Source organism: Mesoplodon densirostris, chromosome 6 (genome assembly GCF_025265405.1).
Source record: "Mesoplodon densirostris isolate mMesDen1 chromosome 6, mMesDen1 primary haplotype, whole genome shotgun sequence".
Taxonomy (NCBI): Eukaryota; Metazoa; Chordata; class Mammalia; order Artiodactyla; family Ziphiidae; genus Mesoplodon; species Mesoplodon densirostris.
Window position 1 is genome coordinate 5639376 of NC_082666.1, and position 24737 is coordinate 5664112.

The window sequence follows — 24737 nt, forward strand, 5'->3', positions numbered from 1 at the left end:
AGAGTGAAGACGGAAGAACATGATAAATCTCACCACAGGGGTACGGTGAGCAGAATCCAGAGTGTGGGAGACTTTAAAGAACAAATGACAGGATTTCTTCAACAAATAACTAGCAAGGGACGCAGAGGGATAAAGAAGGAATTTACACTGTAGAGGAGACCTAAGGGCCACTGTCAACTAATAGCACTGTGAGATTCCTATTTCCATCCCAATTCAAACATACTGTTAAAAAAAAAAAAAAAAAAAAAAAGGGCTTCCCTGGTGGCGCAGTGGTTGAGAATCTGCCTGCTAATGCAGGGGACACGGGTTCGAGCCCTGGTCTGGGAAGATCCCACGTGCCACGGAGCAACTAGGCCCGTGAGCCACAACTACTGAGCCTGCGCGTCTGGAGCCTGTGCTCCCAACAAGAGAGGCCACGATAGTGAGAGGCCCACGTACCGTGATGAGGAGTGGCCCCTGCTTGCCACAACTAGAGAAAGCCCTCGCACAGAAACGAAGACCCAACACAGCCAAAAATAAATAAATAATTTTTTAAAAAAAGCAAAAAAGCATGACTTTTATGATTTCATTGGAAATTTGAACACTGACTAGATATTTGATAATATTCAGAAATTAATCTCAACTTGTGGTTATACAAATAAAAAAGTCATCTTTAAGAGACTTATATGAAATATTTATGGACAAGATATTATGCTGTCTGGGACCTGCTTTGAAATAACAAGGGTCGGAGGGGTGGGCAGGGGTACAGGATGAGAGACACCATGAGGTGATGACGGCAAAGCTGGGTGATGCCTGGAGCGCATTAGGCAACTCTGTCTTCTTCAGTGTATGCTTACAATTGGCATAATATAAAGTTCTTTTCAAAAAAGTAAAAATAAAACACTGTCACACGAGGCTTCAGAGGGTAATATTCTATTTGAATCCCAAACCAAACTATACAGCATTCTCTCCACAGAGGCAGACTCTGGGTGCCTGCAGGGTGGGCCGGCTGCCCCTGCAAACCTAGGCAGCAAACTAAGAGTGAAGACATAAAGATGGTGAGTGGGGAAAAAAGTTAATCTGAATTATTTGGGAAGAAAAAAGCTCACTTTTACTTCATTTTGGACAGAAAATAGGGAAGAAAAGATTTTAAAATGAAAAAGAAGAGAATTAAGTAGTGAAAAAGAAATGAAAGAGCAAGAAAGAGGGAGTGAAAAAGCAAGGAGAGAAAGAAAAACAGGGAAACGGCCCCACCCTGCACGGGCGAGGGCAAAACCGGAGCAGCAGCCCTTACCCCAGACATCCGACTTGATGGAGAACTTGTTGTAGGCCAGGCTCTCGGGTGCCGTCCACTTGATCGGGAACTTGGCCCCAGCATGGGCTGTGTAGGTGTCCCCTGTCATTAACCTGCTCAGGCCGAAATCAGCCACCTTCACCAAGTGGTTTTCCCCTACCAGGCAGTTTCGGGCAGCAAGATCTCTGGGAAAGGATAAAGTTAATCTGTGAGAGTTCCCAGCTAGCTTTCCAGCTTCACAAGTCCACCCCCGTTGTCTATAAAGGCGCAATACCGACAAGGGGAAGATGGAGTCTGGGCCCCCTGGGGAGCAGCGCCCGTCTCTCAGCACCCACCGCGCTCCCACGCGCAGAGGGTGGCACAGGGAGCAGCCTCCCTGGCCCCACGATCTGGAGCAAGTTAATCACCCTCGGATTCAGTTATGCCAGCCATAAAATGAAGGTGATAATGACGGCGCTTACTTCTTAGGGTGGTTGTGAGTGGTAGTGAATTAATAGGTAAAGCACTTCGACTGACGCCTGGAGAACAGTGTCATCTAAGCGTCCGTTCAGTTATTACTGCTCTGTGCCGGGCACGGGGCACAAACGCATAGGCCAGGCCTCGACCTTGAGAAGCTTACATCAGACTGAGCCTCGCTGGTCCTATTCAGACTTGATAGGACAATATTTAAAAAAAGCCCACGACATCCTTTACCCAAATGTATTTCTTCCCACTGTCCTATTTCTTCCTGATGCTTATCCGAACGTGTCCTATAAATTCTCCCCTGTGTAATCAGCTTCCTCTCGCCTCCTGATTCTCCCTGGGAAGTAGGAGTCTAATCTTTGGTTCACGGACATTAACCATGAAATCGCAAGGCAAACCGGAATGAGGGATGAGAAGACGCGCCAGCTTAAGGCGACGGCTGCGTAAGATAGCCTGATCATCAGCGATCAGAGGGGAAGGAAATACAGGAGAGTTGTGCCTAATAGGATTCTGGTAAAGCACTTTAAGTTTGCTTGAATGAAGAGAGAAGGAACCTAGCCGTGCAAGGCAAACCAGGAGTCAAGAAATCTCAATCTGCAGCCTCAGAGGGTTCACTTTCTAGAGTGACAGGGGCATCTGAAGCAGAGGCTCTCATGGAGCAGAGAAAATCCGTCTTACAAGGAGCCGCCGGCATTTCACACATGCTGCTCTTACTCCTCACTATGAAGTCTCATGTACAGGTTTCATACTTGAGTTAATTGGGTAGGAAAGGTCACCATGGTGGCGGGGAGAACGTCTTGCGTAAAAGACTCCGGCAAAGCCCGTCAGGCTCTGTCCTGCAGAGGCCGTCACTTTGCTAGGAAGCCATTTCCACCAGCCAAGAATGCAAAGACCAAGATAATTGTGGCACACTTGAAGGTCAAAATGCTCCAGGCTTTAAAGCAGCAAAGACGCTTAATTCAGAACCACGTATACACAGTTCTGACAATCGTGGAAACATCCCTGAACCAGATGACAGCGAGTTAAGTGGAGAATGAAACGATAATGAAGAGAAGGAAAAACACGCAGCACAGAAACAAAACCCACGCACGGCTGTTACTGAGCGCTTGTGTAAAAGCAATGCCGACGGCTCCCAGGAAGAGGTCATAACGGATGAACCCCGGCCCTGGAGGGGCAATGAGCACTGTACTCCGGAGGGAGCCGTGATGATCAGAAGGGGCGCCTTTTATAAACTTCATTCAATATTCCTCTCAGCCCAAGATGGTTCCAAAGTGAAGTATTCAATACTTCTCAGGCTGGGGATGAAGCGCTCCGGCGGTCCAGGGGCCAGGCCGGGCTAAAGTTAGTCCCGGATGCACGCCCGAAGCCGGCGGCGTCAGGAACCTGGCGTCTGCCTTCGCTCCAGGGTCCGATGAACTGCCAGCACTGAAGTGAGAGGCTGAGCCAGAAGACCTCGCAGGTTGGGGCTTTCTGTCGAAGGATGCCCGCGCCCCACGCGCACCCCACAGGCCCGTGGCGGGGGCAGCTTGGCCGGGCTCCTACCTGTGGATGAAGTTCTTCTTCTCCAGGTACTCCATGGCCGATGAGATCTGAGTGGCCATGTACAGCAGCACCACGGCGGTCACCTCTTGCCGGTTACACTCCCTCAGGTAATCCAGCAGGTTCCCATAGGTCATGAACTCAGTGATTATATAGAACGGGGGCTCCCGGGTGCAGACCCCTGCCAACAAGACAAGGCTTCAGTGTGCTGCCCTGCTCCCGACCGAACACAGATCACAGAAGACGAGCCCCGAAGAACAAGGCTTCCGAAACGGATTCGGACTCCGCCCCTGCGTCCCGGGCCCGAGTTCTAACATGGTTCCATGCGCTGGTGGGTGGGCTGAGATTATGTTCCTGGGGGAGGGACGTGGCCCCGCCCTTTCCTTCCTCTCAAGCCAATGAACTTCAACAGGAAGAGGCTGCCACTGAGTTCATAAGCAAAGGCCCGGCCACATCAGACAAACTCAATCACTGTTAGTTTAACGCCCGCCGCCCATCCACCCCCTCCCCGCAATTGGATATGTCTACGTACGGAATCGCTTCCGTGAAGGAGCCCTTGAAATTCTTAGGTTTCCGAGGCCAATTTGCATTTGACTGCTTTGGGGTATCAATTTAAAGTAATGACATTCTCCCTCGCTCGTGTGGGCACATGGACGGACACACACACGGCCCCCTCCCACACAGGCCTCCTTTTACCAAGGGCTGGGTGCTGCTGGGGGACACATGTACAAATCAGAAACCTCAGTGCAGTGAGCCGCCCCCCTCTTCTCTCATAGCACCTGTGTCACCCCAGAGGGTTTAATTAGGAGGCGCTCTCTCCAGAGCTCCAGCACTCACCGAGTAACTGTACTAAATTGGGGTGCTTGATCTCTTTCATCACTGCGGCCTCTTTCAAGAACTCTTCCACCTCCATGGTATCCTCCTGCAGGAAAAAAAAGAAGTGATGACATTATCTCAGCAAGGAAAGTGCTGAAGTGGGGAAGTCTGACCTGCATGGTTAATACAAACTGGAGCTTCCACGAACGATCATCCTGGTCCACCAGTCTCAACCACGACATCGCTCTGGTCAGGTTCCAAGGTGGCCCGATCATCACCCCCAACGGCACAGAGAATTTTCCACTTTGGTGCTGAGCTTTGGAACTCTCACCCTGAGCACTACGTCAAGGCTGGCTGTATAGGCTGGTGACTTGCCCTGGTGGCTCTATGCAGACTATACTTGTTTCCATCACCCGTGGAGCTTGTGGGGAACAAGGGAGATATGTACAGGCAAATACCACAAACTTGGTGCCACTTCCCTAAAGAACAGCTGGCTTCCAAGGCCTCCCAAAATGCTCAATATAAAAAAAACAGAAAAATCACTTGAAGAATCCGAAACGTACTTGATTTAAGAGAAGAGGCCTTGATGACACAAAAAGATGTACAGCACTACCGAAGAACGATGCCTCAAGATATGGCAGAAAGAGAGGATGCTGAACTTCTTAAGCATGCGGTCCCAGGGGGCTCTCAATGAAGCAATCACCACTACCTGTCAGGTCAATTACTCACAGATTCTAAAATAATCTTCACTAGCAGCTCCCCTAACAACGGCGTCACAAGTATCATCAGTACCCATCACGTTTTAGGCAAGTTCACAGTATTGAAATGCCAAGGGGAGACAAAGATATCAGCAAATGCCCAGAGCAGATGCGATAATGTTTCTGCACTTCCCCACGGATCAGTCTGGAGTGCTGTAGTCGGCTCTGTATTCAGGAGCCTGGCTGTGGGTTTAGTTAACCTCTTTTTGACTTAAAGAACCCACTGTCCTCGCCACTGACCATCAAAGCAAGAAGCGGGTGGGTGATACATGACCCAGTCTGTTGCTATAAAAACCGGCAAGGGAAGCAGGACCCCACCCTCCACGTTTCAACATGGAGTCTGAGTCTGTCTGAAGAGCAAGACTGCATGGGAGATAGGGAGAGAGCTTCTTGAAAACTAGATTCCCCAAGAGAAGCTTTATCAACTGCACGTTAAATGTGGTGCTTTATTTACACTGTACCTGCCCCTTTGGGAAACAAAGAGCTAAAGTGTCCTACTCACTGTGGCTAGCCGGTTCCTACTCTGGCACGTGGGGAAGACTTCCAGAGGACGGGTCACACTACTTAGTGCTGTCTTGCTCTGGTCAGTCATGTTTACAAGCGAAGCATGACCAGTGAGGAGATGTGTCAGCCCGCTATCACTTAGCTTAGAGCTCGATGGGACTGAAACTTAGACACAGTTTATTGCTCTTTAAAAATGGTGAGCTGGGGCTTCCCTGGTGGCGCAGTGGTTGAGGGTCTGCCTGCCGATGCATGGGATGCGGATTCGTGCCCTGGTCCGGGAGGATCCCACATGCCGCGGAGCGGCTGGGCCCGTGAGCCACGGCCGCTGAGCCTGCGCATCCGGAGCCTGTGCTCCGCAACGGGAGAGGCCACAACACTGAGAGGCCCGCGTACCACAAAATAAATAAATAAATAAATATAAATAAATAAAAATGGTGAGCTGCTCCTAATGTCAAGTAAACATCTTGGGTAGTCTCTGTGTCAAGCTGCACGGGTGGGAAAAGAACACATCCCTGCCACCACCTCACTGGCTGTTTAATTCTTCGGAGTCCTCCCTGCCCCTGAACATGCTCAGAAGACCATACCGTTTCTGGCGTGGAGTGCTCTGAGCCACCGAGGTGACACGCTACTACTGCCAACGGCTGGAGAGCCAAGTGCCTGCCAGAACTAGGGGATTCAATGCTGCTCATGTAAGGACCAGGGCCTTTAAGAATCTTGCTCAGGCAACAATATGTTCAAAAAGTAGCTCTCAAATGAAGCTTTCCAGATTTAAAGCACCGTGTAATGAGCCTCACACAGTGAACTCGTTTCTGACATAACACTGCTCTTATAGCTACTGACTTTTTTCTACAAGAACCATGTTCTAGGTCTTGAGAGGCATGGACATGCAAAAGGAACACTATGGCTTTCTAAGGCTTCCCTCTTCTGCCTTTCTCTCTTCATTCACACACACACACACACACACACACACGAACCGCACGCACATGATGTGTGGACAGTATAAATAATTCCTTGTTTTTTCTTTCAGGACAATCAGTGTGAACTTGTCTCCCCCTGCTGGAATCAGACCTGGTTCAATTTATAATTTAAACGACTAACAGCATCCTACATTTCTAGCTGTGTTAAACTGGAAATTTCCCTGATGCTTATCCCTGTTATATTCCTTTACTTCTATTGTAAAAATTTCCATCATCTTTTTGAAGAGGATTTCTTCCATTTACATAGTAAAAATAAAAGTAATTCCGAATGATTAGGGCAAAAGGCAACGCTCTGAATAAAAGCTGTGAATTTCAGTCTTGTCTGTCAAGCGGGGGAGTTGGGTCAACTGCCCTCTCTTCATGAGGACTGACTGGCCTGGCCAGATGTGGACGAATGCTTTGGCTGGCACAGAGGTTAAGAGGATGATTGTGAGTTATACCGACCAAGCTCTGCTGCTGTGTAACCATGGTAAGTTACCTACATAATAGATAACAGATTATCTGTGAACTTGTTTTCTCATCTACCAAATGGAGAGAACATCAGTATCTGCCTCTTGCACAGAGTGCCGAGTGCAGTGCCCAGAACACGGTCAGCACCCACTTAGTGGGACTCAGTTTTATTATTAACACAGTTGATCTCTACTCCTGAGAAGCAGACTAAACACACTGCTTGTATGGAAGACAGCCTGGTTCTTTAATTAACGCTGGCTTTTTGGTCTTTCTCAAAGATACATTCTTCCAGACTCAACATCTCACAGGTGTTTTCTAACCAGCTTCGTCCTTTTTGCTCACTGGCCTCATCCCCAAGAGTAGGAATTCTACAGCATAAAAAAGAACACTATTTTTAAACACAGCTCAGCGCCCCGCTGCTGCTGCACAGCTTTTAGACCTCTCCATGCCTCCTCTCAGCAGGGACCCGTGGCCGCAGTGCTGGGCTCGTGTCTAAGATAGATCAGTTTCCACATGCTTCCGGTTCTTACCCGATGTCAGGGGAGCAAGGTTACAAGCACAGCGAAGTGCCACCCTGTACCTATCAGCTCGACCAGGGTCCACACGTTGGAGAGATGGGTTTCCGAGCTAGACCGAGGAAGGCGGATGGTTCACAAACCAGGTGGGGGACTTGAAGCTCAAGTGAAAAGTCCACGGGAAACAATCTCACAGAGGAGCCCCCATGACTCTGGCCCCCCAGTACTGCGGCCGTATCTAGCTCCATGGCCAGAAGGGAAGCCGCTGCCCGAGCGACTGCGACATGGCAGTAGCCTCTCTCCCCAGCGCACAGCCCCCGTCCCGCCGTGAAGTGACAGCCACCGCGTGTGACGGCCCAGTGTTCATGCTGTCCTGGAGCCCTTATCTCCTGCGGGGGAAAATAACAAACATAAAACCCAAACCGAAACACACTGTGTTGGTGAGGGCAGGGAAAACAGGCACTTCCTCCACACCAGTGGTGGAGCGCAAATTGGTTCGAGCTCTTTGATCCAGCAGCTCTCCTCTGAGCTGACCTAACAGGACACCCTCCCACGTGTGCACACAAGAAGCCCTGTGCACTGCTTGTAACAGCAAAGTAGTGGAAAGAAGACAAGCGTCTACTGAAGGCTGGTGAGATATTAAAATATATCCATAGAAAAACAAGGCCACCTTACACGTACTGTCAAGGAATAACTGCCAAGACACATTAAGTAAACAACAGAGGGTAGAGAGCAGCAGTGTCTAGAGCACACTGCCGTATGGTTAAGAAAGATACGTGCATGTGGACTGTTTCTGGAAAGACACCAAAACCAAGGGTAGAGGAAACTATCTGTGTATATATTACCTATTGGAAAAATAGGTAAAGAATTGAGTACAGTGCTAAGTTTTAACTTTTTTCAACAGTGTTAATTTCTGCTCTTTTAGTAAATTTGTCAGCTAGCGTATGAGTCAATTTTAATAACACAATTAGATTAACAGTAGACCTTTCCAAATTCTATTACGTACACAACTGTTTCAGGAAAGAAAACTGACTTACAAACTTACTATACAGCTCATCTGAAACTTGGGGCTTCTTGGACTTGACAGCTCTCTTAGGCACATCCTGCCTTTAACAGAGAGTGCATGCCTACGACCTGCTGAAGAGTGTCAAAATTCCAAATAGCTGGTCCCCGTCAGGGGGCCTTTGTTGTAATTCCAGTTTCCCATCCATAGGGGCCAACCTAGGGCTCCCTTTTTTTCTCCTCGGGTCTTCCTTTTGTCCTGAAGGTATAGGGCCCAGTGGTGGATGAAAGTAGGGCTCGCTCCCCCTGCTGGTTAAGAAGAGTCTGGTCCTGACCACTGAGGGCCCGCTATACCAAACACCCAGGACAAGGTGGTCCCGCACAAAGAGGGGCTCGGTGAGAACCGGCTGAACAAACAAAAGCTCGGGCTAGAACTGCAAGGGTTTCCCAAGTAGTCTGCGAGAGAGAGGCAGATCGTAGCTACAGCCTGTGAGGGAAGTGAACGGGGGGTTGGGGAAAAGGTGATTTTTAAAATGTGTAACTGTGGTTTATGCATATTTTTCATGGTATATGAGAAATCAGAACCTGAGTAACAATTTTAAAAAAGACCTGGGCTTTGGAGCAGGATGCCTGGGTTCAAATCCTGGCTCTGTCACTGCTAGCCATGGAACTAACGCTAGGTCAGTTACTTAACCTCTCTCTGCTTCAGTTTTCTCAACCTTAAATGGTGGTAATATCAGTAGCCTTCTCTTAAGGTGGTTGGAAGGATTAAATGAGATGCTCTATGTAAAGCATAAAGCACTCAGACTCATGCACGTAGTAAGAATCAATAAATGTTAGCCATCACTGCTACTTAGAACATACTCAAACTCTCAATGTCTGTAGTGGAGATGAACGCCCCAAATGTTGATACTAATCTTATTTGCCAAGTGGGAAACATACTGTACAGATGTTTTTTGTGCAGGGTGGGGTGGAAGGAGGGATAATTTCTTTAGCAGTTGCTCAGTACCTTATTTTGGGTTAATATACATCTAGAAAATGACACAGTCTCTTGGGACTTCCCTGGTGGCACAGTGGTTAAGAATCCACCTGCCAATGTAGGGGACACGGGTTCGAGCCCTGGTCCGGGAAGATCCCACATGCTGCGGAGCAACTAAGCCCGTGCACCACAGCTACTGAGCCTGCGCTCTAGAGCCCGTGAGCCACAACTAGTGAGCCTGTGGGCCTAGAGCCCGTGCTCCATAGCAAGAGAAGCCACCGCAATGAGAAGCCCGCGCACCGCAACGAAGAGTAGGCCCCGCTCGCCGCAACTAGAGAAAGCCTGTGCGCAGCAATGAAGACCCAACACAGACAAAAATAAATTAATTATTAAAAAAAAAAACACGTTCACAAGTAAAAAAAAAAAAAAAGAAAAAAAAGAAAGAAAATGACACATTCCCTTTTGCCTAATTAGCTACCACTTGGAGTGACTATTCACAGAAATCTATGCAACTATATTCTGTAATTTTTTTAATGAACTATGGGATCACAAGTTAATAAGGCTCTTAGGAAAAATCATTAAAAGTATAATAAAAAGCTTAATAACACACCATTAGAGAAGTATGTTCTAGAAGGCACCCACTTCCAGATAATTCTGATGTATTGGTATAAAAAAAAATGACCGCCGAGCTCCAGGGGGTCCCTCCTCTAGAATCATCTTCTTCAGTTGTTTGGAAAATAATGGCACAGCATCAGGTACTGAGCTACAGTTTCCCCAAGTGCAAACTCTACCTCTTTTTAAAGTTTTCCAACAAGACTTTCCTGCACTGCTATCTAGTGTATTTTGTGCTTTTACTCTTGTTTTGTTTTGGCAAGCCCTGGCAAACGTGTGGGTAGCGCCTGCGCCTTTAACACTTCTGCAAGCTGGTCAAGGCCCAGTTTCCCTGGGCCTGGTCTTCGGCCGTGTGCCGCCCTGGGACACTGGAGCGCACGCCTCCCCGTGCCCTGGCCTGAGCTCTGGGAAGTGGGGCAATAGCTGTTCAGCTCATTCGAGGGTTCGCCAACATAGGCGTCCCTGAGAACAGCGAATCCGACCACCTTATTCCTGTGCGTCAAACCCTTCAACACGCCCCACTGCCTCCGGGACAGCGTCCCAGCCCCTCAGCCGGGTTCAAGGCCTCTGTGACTCGGCGAGCCCTCTCTGCCCTCTACCTTCCTCTCCTGGCCCTGTTCCCTTGGCTAACTCCTGCTCGCCCCGCGCACAACTCCCGTCCTGCTTTCTCCCTGCTGAGCAGAGCTCACCCGTCCCTCCTCTCGTCCCCGTGTGGTGCCACAGCTCTGAGCTCGTGCCTCTAACACAGCCCTTGTCACACCACACTGTAATTATTGTCACACTCGCCTGTTTCTCCTACTAACTAGACTACGACCAACCAGATGATTCTAACCACCTAGACCAGCCTGAGGTGAAGAACTCTGTCCAATTCATTTCCACAATCCCAGTGTTTTAAGCTCAGGGTCTGGCAAATAAAAGTGAGGAGTTTGATAAATGCTTATTAAGTTAAAGAAAATCCTATCTGGAAAATATCCAGGGCTCCTCGAAATACCCATGCCACCACCATTCCCCAGCCCCCTCCCCAAGCGTCAGTCCTGCCCCAAGGACCAAGCTGAGGGGACACAGTCAACATGAAGGGCAGGAAGCCACCTTTGGTTTCTGGGACTGAAGAATGCAATCGTTTCTCTAAAGTGTCACTTCATATCAACCAGAAATCCCAATTTCCATTTTACGGTGCCTTTGAGTGAGGGCAGCAGGGAAATGACCGAGTCCCGAAAAGGCGGGCGTTCTGGCCGCGTGCACCTGACCGACCTTCAAGAAGCATGCACACACTCGGGTTCGTTTTTCCCAGTGGTGGGTGTTTCAGTTCTGCTTCTTTGTTAACAGCTGCAAAACGGGGCTCCCTCTCTCAATTTCTGTGCACAGGTCAACACAATGGGAGTTCATTTAAAGCAAGCGAAAGCCACACGGGGCAACACTAGGGGACACTCTCACCACAGCTAACAACGTGGCTCCCAGTTTGAAGGAGGCGAGGCCTGCAAATTGAACTTCCTTCCCTTGGCTCGCCAACAGCCGCTAGAGACTACAGACGCCAGGCGTCAGTTGAGAGTGGAAGTCGCAGTCATCCACAGCGGGCAGGCAGTATCCGAGGCCCTGTGAAGCCCCCATGTCTCCTTGGTGCCTTCCCAGAGGAGGCAGCCCACACCTGTGCTTCCCGAAGTTTGGACATACGATTTGGGGAATGGGAACCTGCTAGAAACACCCAATGCACTTGCCTCTCAAATCCACCAACAAAAATCCACGGAAGAGTCAAATGCATTTTGGTTACATCTCCTACAACTCAGAGACCCGCCCCTGCCGCCCCCCTTCTCTTAACTCAGTAGGAAGCGATCCAAATGCCACACAAACAGAATGGAAACCCACGGCTTTAAAACACCCTTGCCATAGAATGAAAAGACTCCTCCAAATGACTAATCTTTTTACACCAAAAAACCCACAGCACTTCTCAGCTCTCGGCTATGTGGAAACACACTGAGAATAAGAGAATGAGTCAAGCCGAACACAGAAACACGGCCGGCTCGAGCTGAAGAGCGAGGCCCTGGGCTGTGCGCACAGGCAGGCGTCGCTGCGCCCCGGCGGGCAACAGGCCACCCTGAGCTAAGGTGGCGCGCCACCCTGAGGCGCTGTGAGCGGCGAGGCTCTCACTGGACGGACGGCTGGGCGGTCCCGGGCTTACCTTCAAGGTCTTCACGGCCACCGTCAGGCTGTACTTCTTCCACACGCCTTCGTACACCTCCCCGTACTGGCCGCCGCCCAGCTTGTGCTTCATGGTGATGTCCGTGCGCTCCATCTCCCACTTGTCGTAGTTGGGGGACACGCCGTAGACGGTGGGCTTGTTGCGTTTGGGGGCCGGATAGTGGAGAGTGGTGATGAGCCCGTCGGCCACCGTTGAGTGGTGATGAACCAGCTCGGCCAGAGTGTTGAAGCGGCTCTCTGAGGAGACGTAGAGCTGAGGGGACAGGGACGGCCTTCAGCCACAGAGCGACACACACGCCAACAACTCCGGAGGCCAGCTTCGCTGAGCCTTAATTTAATGAATGCACAGCGAACCTCAGATAAACGACTCTGCACACAGGGCCGAGGGTTCAGAAAACCACTTATGTTGTGTTTCTCCAGGACCTCCTCCGCCTGCCTAATGCTCACGTGTCTGGCTCTCTGTAACCATTCTGAGCCCAGCGTAAATGTCCACGAAGCAGTCCCTGACCACCCAGTGTAGAGTCATCACCGGCACCAGTTAGTCACCATATCACCCGTCTTACTTCTCTGCATTGCACTTACCACTAGCTGCCAACTCCTTGTTTATCTGCCTGATTACTGTCTGCCTCCAGCTACTAGAATGACAGCTTCATGACAACAGAGCCCTAAGCTGTCTGCTTTTATCCTGTATCCCCAATGTCCAGAACAAGAGATGAGCACATAACAGGTACTCAGTAAATGTTGTTGATTAAATTAATAATGAGTAGAACTTAATAAGCATTTGCTGACTGGAAAAGAAAGAAAATTTTAATTATTATTACCTGAAACCTATAATTATATAATCATCTAGAACTAAACAGTGATCAGAGATGAAAATCACTATAAAACACAAATCTCCTTCACATTCCTGCTCCCTCGATTTGGGCTGAGTAAGAAGCATCAGAGGGCGAGACTTGCAAATCCCAGCCGTGTGCCCACGTGGGATGCTCCCGCCAGCGCTCCCCCAGAACAGGGTGGGGAGTGGGAGGGCTGCACAGAGGCCGTACAGCCTCCTCCGGCACAGGGAAGTCAGAAGGGATATGAGACACAAGTGCACGTGAGTCTCTAACTGAGACCTACAGCGGGTGAGGACCCAGGCAGGGAGCCCCTCCCTGGGTCATTCGCGTCTGGACGCTGCGAAGGGGAGGCAGGCAAAGGCGCAGGCTGGCAGAGAGCAACAAGGTGGATGGTGACAGCTATCTTTCTTCTCCTCTCTTTTTTGTTTGGTTCGGTGACGTAGTGAGGGGTTACTTCCTTACCAAAACCAATTCACATTAAAACTCACATAGAACATCTGGACTCCAGGCACATAACTGAATCTGTTGGCTCACTAAGGGCAGCCCATGATTGCTGAAGGTGGAAAGGATACTAAGAATCACGACTAGGTGTTCATTTAAGACGTGCCCAAACTGCAAAGACACGGGAAGGAGGAAACAGATTTGGGACAGTGGTGATGCCTGAGGCCAGAGGGACAAAAAGGAACAGGATCAGTCAGCTGTAGCTGTAATATCTTACTACTTAAGAAAGAGAAACAGGAAGAAAAAGCCTGAAACACATATGGCAGGGCCAAGGCCTTGGCTGTCGGCGATGGTAGGCTCCATTACCTTCTGCATGTTTGCAATGTTAGATAATAAAAATACTTCAGAAGAAGGAAATAACAACAAATATACAATCGGAACCATCTGTAAGTCTCAAGAGGGTAAACAGGAGGCTTTAACAGGAGATTTTTTTTTTTCCTTTTTTGTTTGGGGAGATGACAAACAAATTTTTAAAAATCATGCAAGCCAATGGCAAACTTTGACTTAGAGATGTATAATTTACAATCTTTCTGTAGCAATCCTACTAAAATAAAATTCTGAGCAACCCAAGAATTGTCCAGAAAGATTCTGCAGCCCTGGGGACCTCATCCCTCTGGAAGACGGTACCTCTGAACAACAGCAGGACCTTTCAGGGTGAGGAGAAAGCCTGCGAGGAGGCCCTACTTTTAGACATCAGGGCACCGAGGAGAAACCTCTAAGTGAACCACTCTAGGGAGAGGCCATGAGCCTCACTCAGGTCCCTGAACGTGCCGGGGGCTGGATCGGGGTGGGGAGCAGAGGCGGGCACCGCTGAGCCTGCCCTTAGTTTAAGGTCCGCACACTGACAACACGGCACTCTCCTGGGTGTTAAGTCACCAATGCACGTGCAATTCACAAAGATGATGGAGCGGGGGATGCAGGGAGAGTTCCAAATCCTTGCCCCTCTCTGGAGAAGTCAGCTGTCCAACTGCTTCACTACAGGCTGCAAATGCTCCAAGCCCTCTTCTCTCTGGCTACTCAGCCGGTGGGCACTTTTCCTACTAAGGAGGGACGAGAAGAGAGAAAACCCACTCCGAGAAGGCACCCCCTGGAGCCACAGCACCCCTCCCGCCTTGGAAGTCACTGGCACAGTACACGCAAAAGAGCCTGTTTTGGGCTTCCCTGGTGGCGCAGTGGTTGAGAGTCCGCCTGCCGATGCAGGGGACACGGGCTCGTGCCCTGGTCTGGGAAGATCCCACATGCCGTGGAGCGGCTGGGCCCGTGAGCCATGGCCGCGGAGCCTGCGCGTCCGGAGCCTGTGCTCCGCAGCGGGAGAGGCCACAACAGTGAGAGGCCCGCGTACCGCGCAAAAAAAAAAAAAAGAGCCTGTTTCACTTGCTGGGCTCCTGGGGCAGGTCGCCTGGGAGCAAGGCTCATTACCTATTTCTCCCTGTCAGCCTGAAAGGAGCACCCCCCAACCCGAAGATTAAGTTCACTCAATCGCCCAGAATGTTAATGGCTCCCCGAAGCCCTAGTTTATGCAGAATTTGTTCTTGGTCTCAGCTGATTCCCTCTCAGGCTCCTTTATTAGAGGTTTCAGAGTTATGGGAGGTTTCACTGAATGGGCAAACTTTATCTTTTTCAATAATTAAATTTACAGACCCCAAAACTCAGTTCATTTTTCAACATAAAATACCAACGTACCAACACATTAAATATTGAAACTCCCTTAAATGTACTGCACAGTCATCTTCTCTAACAGTCAAGGCTGGTGGCTTCCTTCTGATTAGTGCTAGTTTGTGAGCAGCATTTTGCTAGCGAATTGGGTAATCTTCATCAGGAATTCATGGCATGTTCACAGAAGAAAGTGAAATTAGTGTTATGAATGACATGTCATTATGCTATGCACCCAGTTACATAAACACTCTGGGTGCTCAGCCAGGGTGTGCCTCTTCCTAATCATGCAGGGACCAGAAAGATAGGACTTGTCAAAGAAACTCACCAGAAACAGCTTTCCTCCTGACAGCCAGACTCACAGGCTTATCGGACGTGTGCAACCTTTGGCTGCCTCAGACCCTGGAGCCCCACCTGGGACGTAGTATTTACAGGCTGCAAGGCCAGGAAGTGACCCCCCCGCCAACCAACCTCCAAGCTACTCAAATACCAGCAGGAAGGCAGTGTTTAATAATGAAGCAGTACTTCACAATAAGGCCCCCAGTCTCCTCGACGAGGGAAGATCAGCTACGGTTTAGCAGGCTTTTCACCAGATGCCTGCACCTGCTAAGCCAGTGTCCTGCCACCCCTGCTGAAGCTGATGCCTGAACTCCACTCCTGTCAACCCCAACCTGTCACTTTAGGAGACCATGAAAATAAACGTCAACTGCATCTCTTGGAGAAAAGGAAGGAGAGGAAAGACTCTATCAAGAGCTATAATCGTGGGGCTTGGTGGCAGCAACCCACCCAGGTACGTGAGACGCAGGCACAGAGAACCAGAACAAGTGAAGAATGACTGAGAGTGGGCGGTGGAGGAGGGAAATCAGTCTCTAATTCCACTACATTGGCAGAGGATTCCAAACTTTAAGAAAGCAGCAAGAAGGAAAACCAAATCCCAGGGTATCTGAGGGCTGTTAAGACTCTCAGGACGCCTAGGAAACAGCAATGGCTCAGTTTGTTATGGTGCTTTCAAGAGTCTAGCCTGAAACTCCCAGAGTCCTAGGCTCTGGGCCCTGAGCCGGTGGCCCCGGGCTGACTGACCAACAGACAACGGCTGCTGAAAGCTCAGGAACATGGGAGGGAGGTAAACCAGAGCCAAGAGGGTGGAGGCAGAAAGAAATCCTTTGGGGCCTTAGAGAAGAATCTTCTAAATTCAGTTGTTTTCTAAAGATTAGCTAATTTGAAAATAAGAATTAAAACGTATTCAACCCCGGCCTATTCCTCCCACCAAACTTTAAATTTTCCCCTTCTAAATCCAAAAAGGATTGCATCAAAGCTCTGCTATGTGAGCAGCTTTTTTTCAACGCCGAGCCACACTGTCCCATGCGTCGTTATAATACCCCCCCTCCCCGACTCTGACACTGTTCCACTCATTCCAGGAATATAATCCCACCCAACAGAGCCCCCTCGAGTGTGGCCGGATGACCCCGTGGGTTGAGAAGTCTCCAGGTGCTCGGACAGCTGAAGGGAGAGTCTTTGCCGGGGAGGGAAGGAGGAGGGCAAGATGCCCAGGTCACTTTGATGCGTAGAGGGTACAGCCTGATCAAATGGGTTCCTTGTGCTCTACCTGGAATGAAAGGAACCCACCTGGCACACGTGAGCTTTTAGACAGAGGGCTCAGCTTCCTCGTCAGATGACTCTCAAATTCTGCAAATCATGTATCCATGTAGGCTTTGCTCTCCCCCTTTTCACCATATTTTAGACCAACCCCCAGCTAATGAGTTGTCAGACTAGATCATGCTTGCCTGCATCTGTTCCAAGGATGCTGATTAAACAGCTCCAGGGAAAAGGAACCATTATCCTGTTCAGTACAAACCTCAACTGATTACCGTGGTGCAGCGGGGCTCGCCCTGGATAAACGGCACAGATGGGAAGCAAGCTGTCAGCTCCAGGAAATCACCTCCCTCATGGGCGGTGCACTCTGGTGTTCTAATTCACTAAAAAGGCACCCTTGTGGTCTGAAGTCAAGGTTTCCAAGGGCCCAGCACCCTGCAATATATCCCACAGAATGGAGGACCTAGTCCCACATCTGGGATGAGAACAATGACCTGAAAAGCATGCTGATGAGGCCGCTCTCTGGTCACACATCAAAGGCAGACTATGCTGTCTGTCCTACAGACTACAGGGCTGGTATAAAGACATGTGCAATGATGAAAAGGATCAGATATTGGCAATAAGGACTTTAGCCAGAAGACTTTGAGACATGTAGGAAAAACAACAGATAAGAACACTGAAAAAAGAAACGTATTGTGCATTTGTGTGGTACAAATGGATGTGTGAGGATAGCCAGGAAAATGCTAGCAAGATTAAGAAATGGGAACTAGGGACTTCCCAGTTCCTAGTAGTTCCCACTACTTCCCAGTAGTTAGGACTCTGCGCTTCCACTGCAGGGGGGCATGGGTTCGATCCCTGGTCGGTGGTGGTGGTGGGGGGCTAGGATCCTGCATGCCACTGCATGGCGCGGCCAAGAAAAAAAAAAAAAAAAAAAAAAAGAAGAGGGAACTAAACTAGCCCTACCAGATATTAAAACATATTATAAAGCCATAACAATTAAAAGTCTGATTCTGGCATATGAACAGACAGACGGATGGAAGAGAACAGACCTAAATACATATGCAAATTTGGTATACCTCAAATACACAGGGAAGGATGAGTTTAGTAGATGGCATAGGAAGCAGAGGTATATTAAACATAATGAGATACCATGTTTACCAATCAGTGACAGGGATGTTTTTACAAGTCTGAGAATATACTGCTGATGAGGGGAAGGGGAAACACGCACTCTCACAACATGGCTGGTGAGAAAACACATCTGTACGATTTCTAAAGAAAGTAATTTGGCAATATCTACACAAGTTTTAAATACACATAACCGCCAATCAGTTCTAGCAGCTTACCTTGAATATGCTTGGACTGTACACAAAGAAGTATGTGCAGTGTATTTTCAAAATGCCAGTCGTGACCCACTAGTGGGTCTATGAAATAAACTCAGGGCATTGTGACCAGGAGTTAAAAAAAAAAAAAGAAACAGAACAGAATGGTATATAAAAGATCGGAATGCATTACGTACAGTCAGAGTAAGTAGGGTTTCATGAACCTTCTGTTCCCAGTGTGTGTACTGGATGGTGATGGAAAACTTTTTTTTTCTTTTTTTTTTTTACAGTGGGCTGTTTTTTTTTTTAAAGGTTTGAAATCCACTTTACAACAGCATTATTTATAACAGCAAAAGACTGGAAACAGCCTAAAAGTCGGCCAGCAGGGGACTGCTTAAATAAATGATGGTCCAGCCCTGCTAGGCAGTCATTAATAAGAATGAGGTAGCTCTAAATGTGCTGCCATAAAACAATCTCCAAAATATATTATTAGGCGGTAAAAGCAAGACGCAGAACAGCATAGATTATGCATCATGTGTTTTTTTTAAAATATATAAACATATATATACTGGGGAACTCTGGAAGAAACTGGTCACAGTGGTTGCCTCTGGGCAGGGGAACTGAACTAGGAGACAGAATTATGTTTCACGGTAATTCTTTTTTTTTTTTTAAACCATGTGCATGCATTACATATTACTAAAAAATACATACACCATGTGGGCCCATCCCGACAATCCACCTATCTACACCCTCAATGACAGCATGGTGCAGTGGAGCAGACAGTGGAATCTGAGCCTAGTTCCATCAATTACTCACTGCGTGATCTTCAGCAAGAAATTTTATCCCTCTAAGCCTTCGTTTCCTTAATGCAAAAACGCAGCTGAAAGCAGTATCTGCCCTAAGGACTAAGGTGAGGTTTAAAAGAAATGAAGATTGAAAAATGCCCCAGCAAACAGTAGGAACTCAGTAAATGTTAATTTCTCCCTTCCCTTCATGGACTCTTAATGACTGTTTATATGATGATCACAAAACCATATATATCAACTCCTTTACAAAACTACAGTTTGGGTTTGGAAATACACGGGTATGACATGATCCCATTTTTGTTTAAAAACTGTGTGTATATATATATTACACACACACACACACACACACACACACACAAATGTGATTTTATCTATAGAAAGAAAGCCACGTACCAGACTTGTTTTGGGGAGGTGCTATTAAGGTGGTCTTTCACTTTAAAAATAACCATCTATTGTGTGAATTGTCCTCACTGAGGATAAATTACTTTCATCATAAGAGATTTTTTTTTAAAAAGGAAGAGTCTTAGTGTAATAAATACGTCCAAAACCCAACAGACAATCCACTTATCTTATGAAACTGCTAACAACCAAACTCCAGCAGGACAATCAGAGAACCACATCAGCCCGTGGACTTGTAATGTCACATGATCGGTCCTCAACGGAGGGTCTTTAACAAGGCTAGTGGGATGATGCCTGCTGTTTCAAACATCTTCTTGGTTGAGCTTTATTGCAAAAACGTATCAGCCTAGCAGCAGGACCTCTTGTGCCCACCCTGGCCCATAGGCTCCCCTGCCTGGGGCCCCCTACCTTGCCATCAGAAGCAGTGTTGATCCTGTAGTGGTACACCCTCCCTTCGTATCTCAGCGAGATGGACCTCTGCCCAGGACTGCTCTCGCTCTCCCGGACCAAGAAGCTGCCGTTGATCCCACTGCTCAGCAAGTACTCAGCGGCGTTGCGGGACACGGGCCCATGGTACCAGGAATGTTTCTCCAGACTGTTGACTGGCGTGATGTAGTTGCTTGGGACCCACCCTTGGCCATTTTTAGTTTGGGCTTCACACCATTCCCCATTGTGATTGTAGCCTAAGACCCGGAGCTTTTCACCTTAGAAGAAAAGAACCAAACCAGACATATCAGTATTAGAAGCTAATTCGTTCATTCTCATGTACTCTTCTATGATTACTAAAGATCTCCAAATTCCTAAATACCTATTTCATTTTAACAAGTCCACATAAATATATGTATTTACAAGCGTATGAGTAGGAAGCTTCCTGTTTATATTACATATGCAGATAAATACATAGCCTCAGTTTTTATAAATCTATTACTCAAGTGCTTTGTTTCTAATATAAGGAAGCTTTTAGTGAAAAGATACTTTTTCTTAAAAAAAAAAGTGTTTTCAGTGTTTGGTCCAGATGTCTTTTTCAATATAAAATAGGGAAAGCTCTGTTTTTGCCAAGAACTATGCAGGATCTCTTCTCCTTAAGGAAAAGTGACTCTTGCAAGGATGCTGTTAGTTTTTCGGGTCTCTCTGCATTCCAAACTAAAGCTGCTTTTTCCGCCAGCAAAGGGGCAGCCAGTCCGGCTCCGGCTTCCCCGGCTTTCTGTCTCTTGCAACGATCACCAGCTGCCCACAGCTCTTTTACCTTTAGTTATGCTTAAAGTGTTATCCCCACTGGCCACAAAATCATACAGTGCAACGAAAAGATTGGGGTCATTTTCGCTGGGACCAGCGAGAAGGTTTTCCTTAGAGTTCCAACGAGCTGCTTCGCTTAGACCTTGGGGCTCGAAGTCAGATGCTACTGGCCTCTGAAGGGCTTCTGGAAGAGAAAGAGAGAAACAGAAGAAAGAAACAGGGAAGAAAGTTTTATTCTCAGGAGCAAAAAAGTCTGTGTATCCAACATTATATATATTCTTAATTGATTTCATTTCTTAACATCTGCACGTATTACCTATTAATCAGAAAGGTGATTTAAAAAAACGGACTCTTCCTTTCCCAAATCTTGTGAAAAACCCTAAATATTTACATTCCAGAGTGGTAACTACCGTTCCCAAATGGTTTAAACTTTTTAAGTTCACTAATTCAAAAAATTCAACTAGAAATAGAGACAGTCCATCCTCACACGTCTTTGCCGTTGCTTATGTTATAACACGGAGCAAAAGTTTCTTGCTTTAAAGCATTTTTAAATGTCTGAAAGTTAATAAACGTGCATAATTTAAAAGTCAAATAGTGCTGAAGAGCTTACAATGAAGGACAAACAGTTTCCATCCCACTCCCCTCTACACCCAGAGGCAACAGCTGTTTTCTTGGTGACCACCTCCATCTCTCTGCACAGAAGCTGTATCATTATCATCGCTGTTCCCTCTCCCCCCATCTCTCCTGCACCAGCCTCTACTGGTCACCTTTGCATTTTCAGTAACAGACTTACATTTTTATTTCTTTTTCTTCCTGCTAGAGACCGTATCTCTCAACTATTTACCTCACAAGATAAGGATATTAACATCCTACCCTTTCTTCCAGCTTTCCCCGCTCTACACTCAAAGTATGGCCTTCTTTACATTTTCTTCCACTTCATGTAAAAGAAATTCTGTTCTTCTATTCTTTAATAAAGTCTTTCATTTTTGTCTATAGGTAGATTCTAAAAGTTGAAAACCAATCAACATCTTCTACATTAGGAATGTGTGACTATTACTCACTACAGGGATAAATACAGTTCAATATTTTTTCCTGAAATTTTTTTTCTTTTCTTTTTTTTTTTTTTGAACTATGTTCAAACTCTCCATGGGTCCTTTCACACCAGCAAATCTACTCCAAGTAGATCTTAACAGTTATAGAATATTATGGCTAAGAACTCAAACTTTTAAAAAGGAGGAAAGGGGAAAATTCTAATTTGAGAAGAATGGAAAGATCTACCATCTGTTTACACCAAACATAAATGGCAACAGAACAAAATTGTTTTAAATTTCCCTTTTTATGGATTTAGAGGACCCCCAAACATCTTTTCTTGGGCAATAACACCCATCTCAGGGATGGGCGTGATTCTGTAGTACTCACTTCAAAAAAGACACGGGAGGCACCTAATACATCTGAGAGACTAGCCTAAACTTCCAGAAATGCAACTGGAGAACTTTCAGAAACAAACATTCTTTAAACTATCTCTTTGGAATAAACCAATAGAACATAAATAAGAAGGCCTCTCAATTCTAGCTTTTGTATACTGACTATAGTGAACCTTCAGGAATTGTTTTTCTAAAAGAGAAGATCCCAAATTATGTCACTACTGTGCTTGGTAATTTCGCTTTATGAATCTTGAGGGCAAAGATAATTTCAAGGAAGAGCGTCTTGTAACACTACCATTTCCTAGAAGGTGCAAAAGGCTTAGTGATGTGTTAGGCCCTGTTCTCTGAGTACCTGCAGCAGCTCTAAAAGTGTATCTAGTGCCATCATGATCACAGATTGACCGATTAACCAAAAAAAGCTGGTCAAACCAGGGAATTTTTGAAAATTAACATCTGTGATCCCCTAACCCCACCTGAATGTACACTGATTTGCTAGTCTTGACGACAGGGCCAAGGACTGTCCTTTTGAGTGTGGGTATGTGTTTACAGTTGGATGTTGTCTTACCATCCTACCTATAATGCACCATCTCACTTCAGCTTCCCACAGGTGGAAGAAGAAGCTGGAGCCATTCGATATGTCATCCCAGTACAATCCCTTCCAGTGTTTATAGGTGTGTCACTCACACCTAGTCCTGTAGCAATTTTTAAAAAGTTACCTGCACTTACAGAGGCTACCTAAAACATTCACTTAAATTTTCAGAGACAAATCTCTGTTCACATTTGGATTTCACTGGTTTCATATTAACCAAGTAATTAAAGCAACAAGTGTATCTGAAATAAAGAGGTATAGAAAGAAACACAAGTGGCTCTGGGTGTGGCTGTGACTCAGGTCGTGGGAGCGACGTGTGGTAGCGGAGTGGCTGCCCTACCCCGTGGGCACCAGAGAGGCATGTGTTATGAAGGAAGCCGAGCCGCTGGTCACTTCAGCAAGTCAGTTGGGTGAAAGCAAGTCAAAGGAGCTTCTACTGTCGTTACGTCGATGTTAATTAAAATTATTAGGCAAAGGATTCTTTTTTTTTTCTCTTCTTTACTCATTATTTTTTTAACATCTTTATTGGAGTATAACTGCTTTACAATAGTGTGTTAGTTTCTGCTTTATAACAAAGTGAATCAGTTATACATATACATATGTTCCCATATCTCTTCCCTCTTGCGTCTCCCTCCCTCCCACCCTCCCTATCCCACCCCTCTAGGTGGTCACAAACCACTGAGCTGATCTCCCTGTGCTATGCGGCTGCTTCCCACTAGCTATCTATTTTACCTTTGGTAGTGTATATATGTCCAAGGCAAAGGATTCTTAACATAAAAGAACTCTTGCATATCAAAAGGAAAAGATAAAACCCTCCTCTATGGAAAAATAGGCCGAAACTATGAATAAGCAGCGCACAGAAAATTTAAATTACCGTTAAACACAGAAAGCATGTCTACCCTCCTAATAATCAAAGAAATGCAAATTCTCCAAGAAATTGGGCAGGGACATTTTCTTGAGGCTAACAGGGTAAAATTTCAATGAAATGGGCACTCTCATACAATGCTAATAGTTGGTATAGATATTGCTGTAACATTTTAGGAGGAAAACTGGAAATGTGAACCGAACTGAGTCTTTAAAGAATTCCATCACCTTTGACATACTGCTAGGAATTTATCCCAGGAGACCCACACAATGATTTGTATATACTGATTTTTAAATAACAGCACAGAAAAGGAAAGGTACACAATATTTATCAATACAAGATAGTTAGTTCGTGGTCCATCGATAAAATAGAATACATTCATAAAGCCCTTCAAAATATTTTTGGAAAAAATATCTAATAACTTGGAAATATACTATAACAATCCCCCATTTCATAAAAATTGAAAGAAGTCCAGAAGGAACTATATCAAAATGTGAACAGTAGTTAATGCATGGTGGTATGTTAACAGTACCACTAACAGTAATTTAACTTGGGGTGGTGGGATTATGAACACTTTAAGTTTTCTTTATTCTTTTCTGTATTTTGGCATATTTCTCACAATGAATGTGGATTGTTTTTATAATCAGAAAACAATTACAAAAATAAAAAAACCTGTCATATATAGAAGCCAGCGGACACTTATATAATTGATCATCTAACATGAAAAAGTACACAGGGTGGGGAGGGCATCTCCTCAAGCTGTCCTGAAAAAGTATGTGTGCATTCCCCTCCAGCGTCCCAACCTCGTGGCCACGAGCACACGACTTTCGCGGACCAGGCCTACGCAGGAAATTAAAGCAAAGTCATGAATACAGAAATGCTTTTCTTCTCAAATGCCATTTGACCTCTTCTATCAAACATTCTGCAGCATCTGGATTTGATCAAAGTTACATAATCAGGGGAAGTAGCCTGGAAAACACCTGGAATAGGCAGAACACAGATACTGGCTCAGGGGTGACTGTCGACTTGAAGTATGGGTTAAAGGGGGACTGTCCCTAACATGGAGACAGATGCTGAGAATTTCATGTGAGGGGATGAGGCCTTTGTCAGGAAGGAAAGGGCCTCCCACAGCTTTTTGATTCAACAGGACGTCAGGAAATCCAAGGCAGCCTTTCAGTTTTCCTCTCCAGTTCTTGCTCCATTCCACAGATTAATGGCCGAAGCCCAAAGGGAAGTATTGCTCATGCTTGCCTCTGGATCGAGACACTGAAGTGTAGCCACAGTCGAACACCAAAACCTTCCAGTCAATTCCCAATTCAGGCTGATGTCAAAATTGACTCACGATGTATAAATGCCAAGTTCCTTGCTTCATTTCACAGTGAACTATGCTCGTCAACCTTAAAAATGATCACAGTTTACAAGGCCAAAGTTGC

At 46.6% G+C, this 24737-nt stretch overlaps 1 protein-coding gene across 2 annotated transcripts in view; it reads right to left on the reverse strand.

Annotated features, from left to right (window-relative positions):
- The window catches only part of ABL1 (ABL proto-oncogene 1, non-receptor tyrosine kinase), a 133631-nt gene that overhangs the window by 8961 nt on the left and 99933 nt on the right, over positions 1-24737 (reverse strand). For both annotated transcript variants that reach the window (XM_060100545.1, XM_060100547.1), the window contains exons 2-7: positions 20437-20610; positions 19599-19894; positions 12064-12336; positions 4112-4196; positions 3278-3455; positions 1274-1458 (exon numbers count right to left, since the gene is read on the reverse strand). In XM_060100545.1, the coding sequence (XP_059956528.1) occupies positions 1274-1458; positions 3278-3455; positions 4112-4196; positions 12064-12336; positions 19599-19894; positions 20437-20610 (1191 nt within the window). The remainder of the gene's footprint in view (positions 1-1273; positions 1459-3277; positions 3456-4111; positions 4197-12063; positions 12337-19598; positions 19895-20436; positions 20611-24737) is intronic.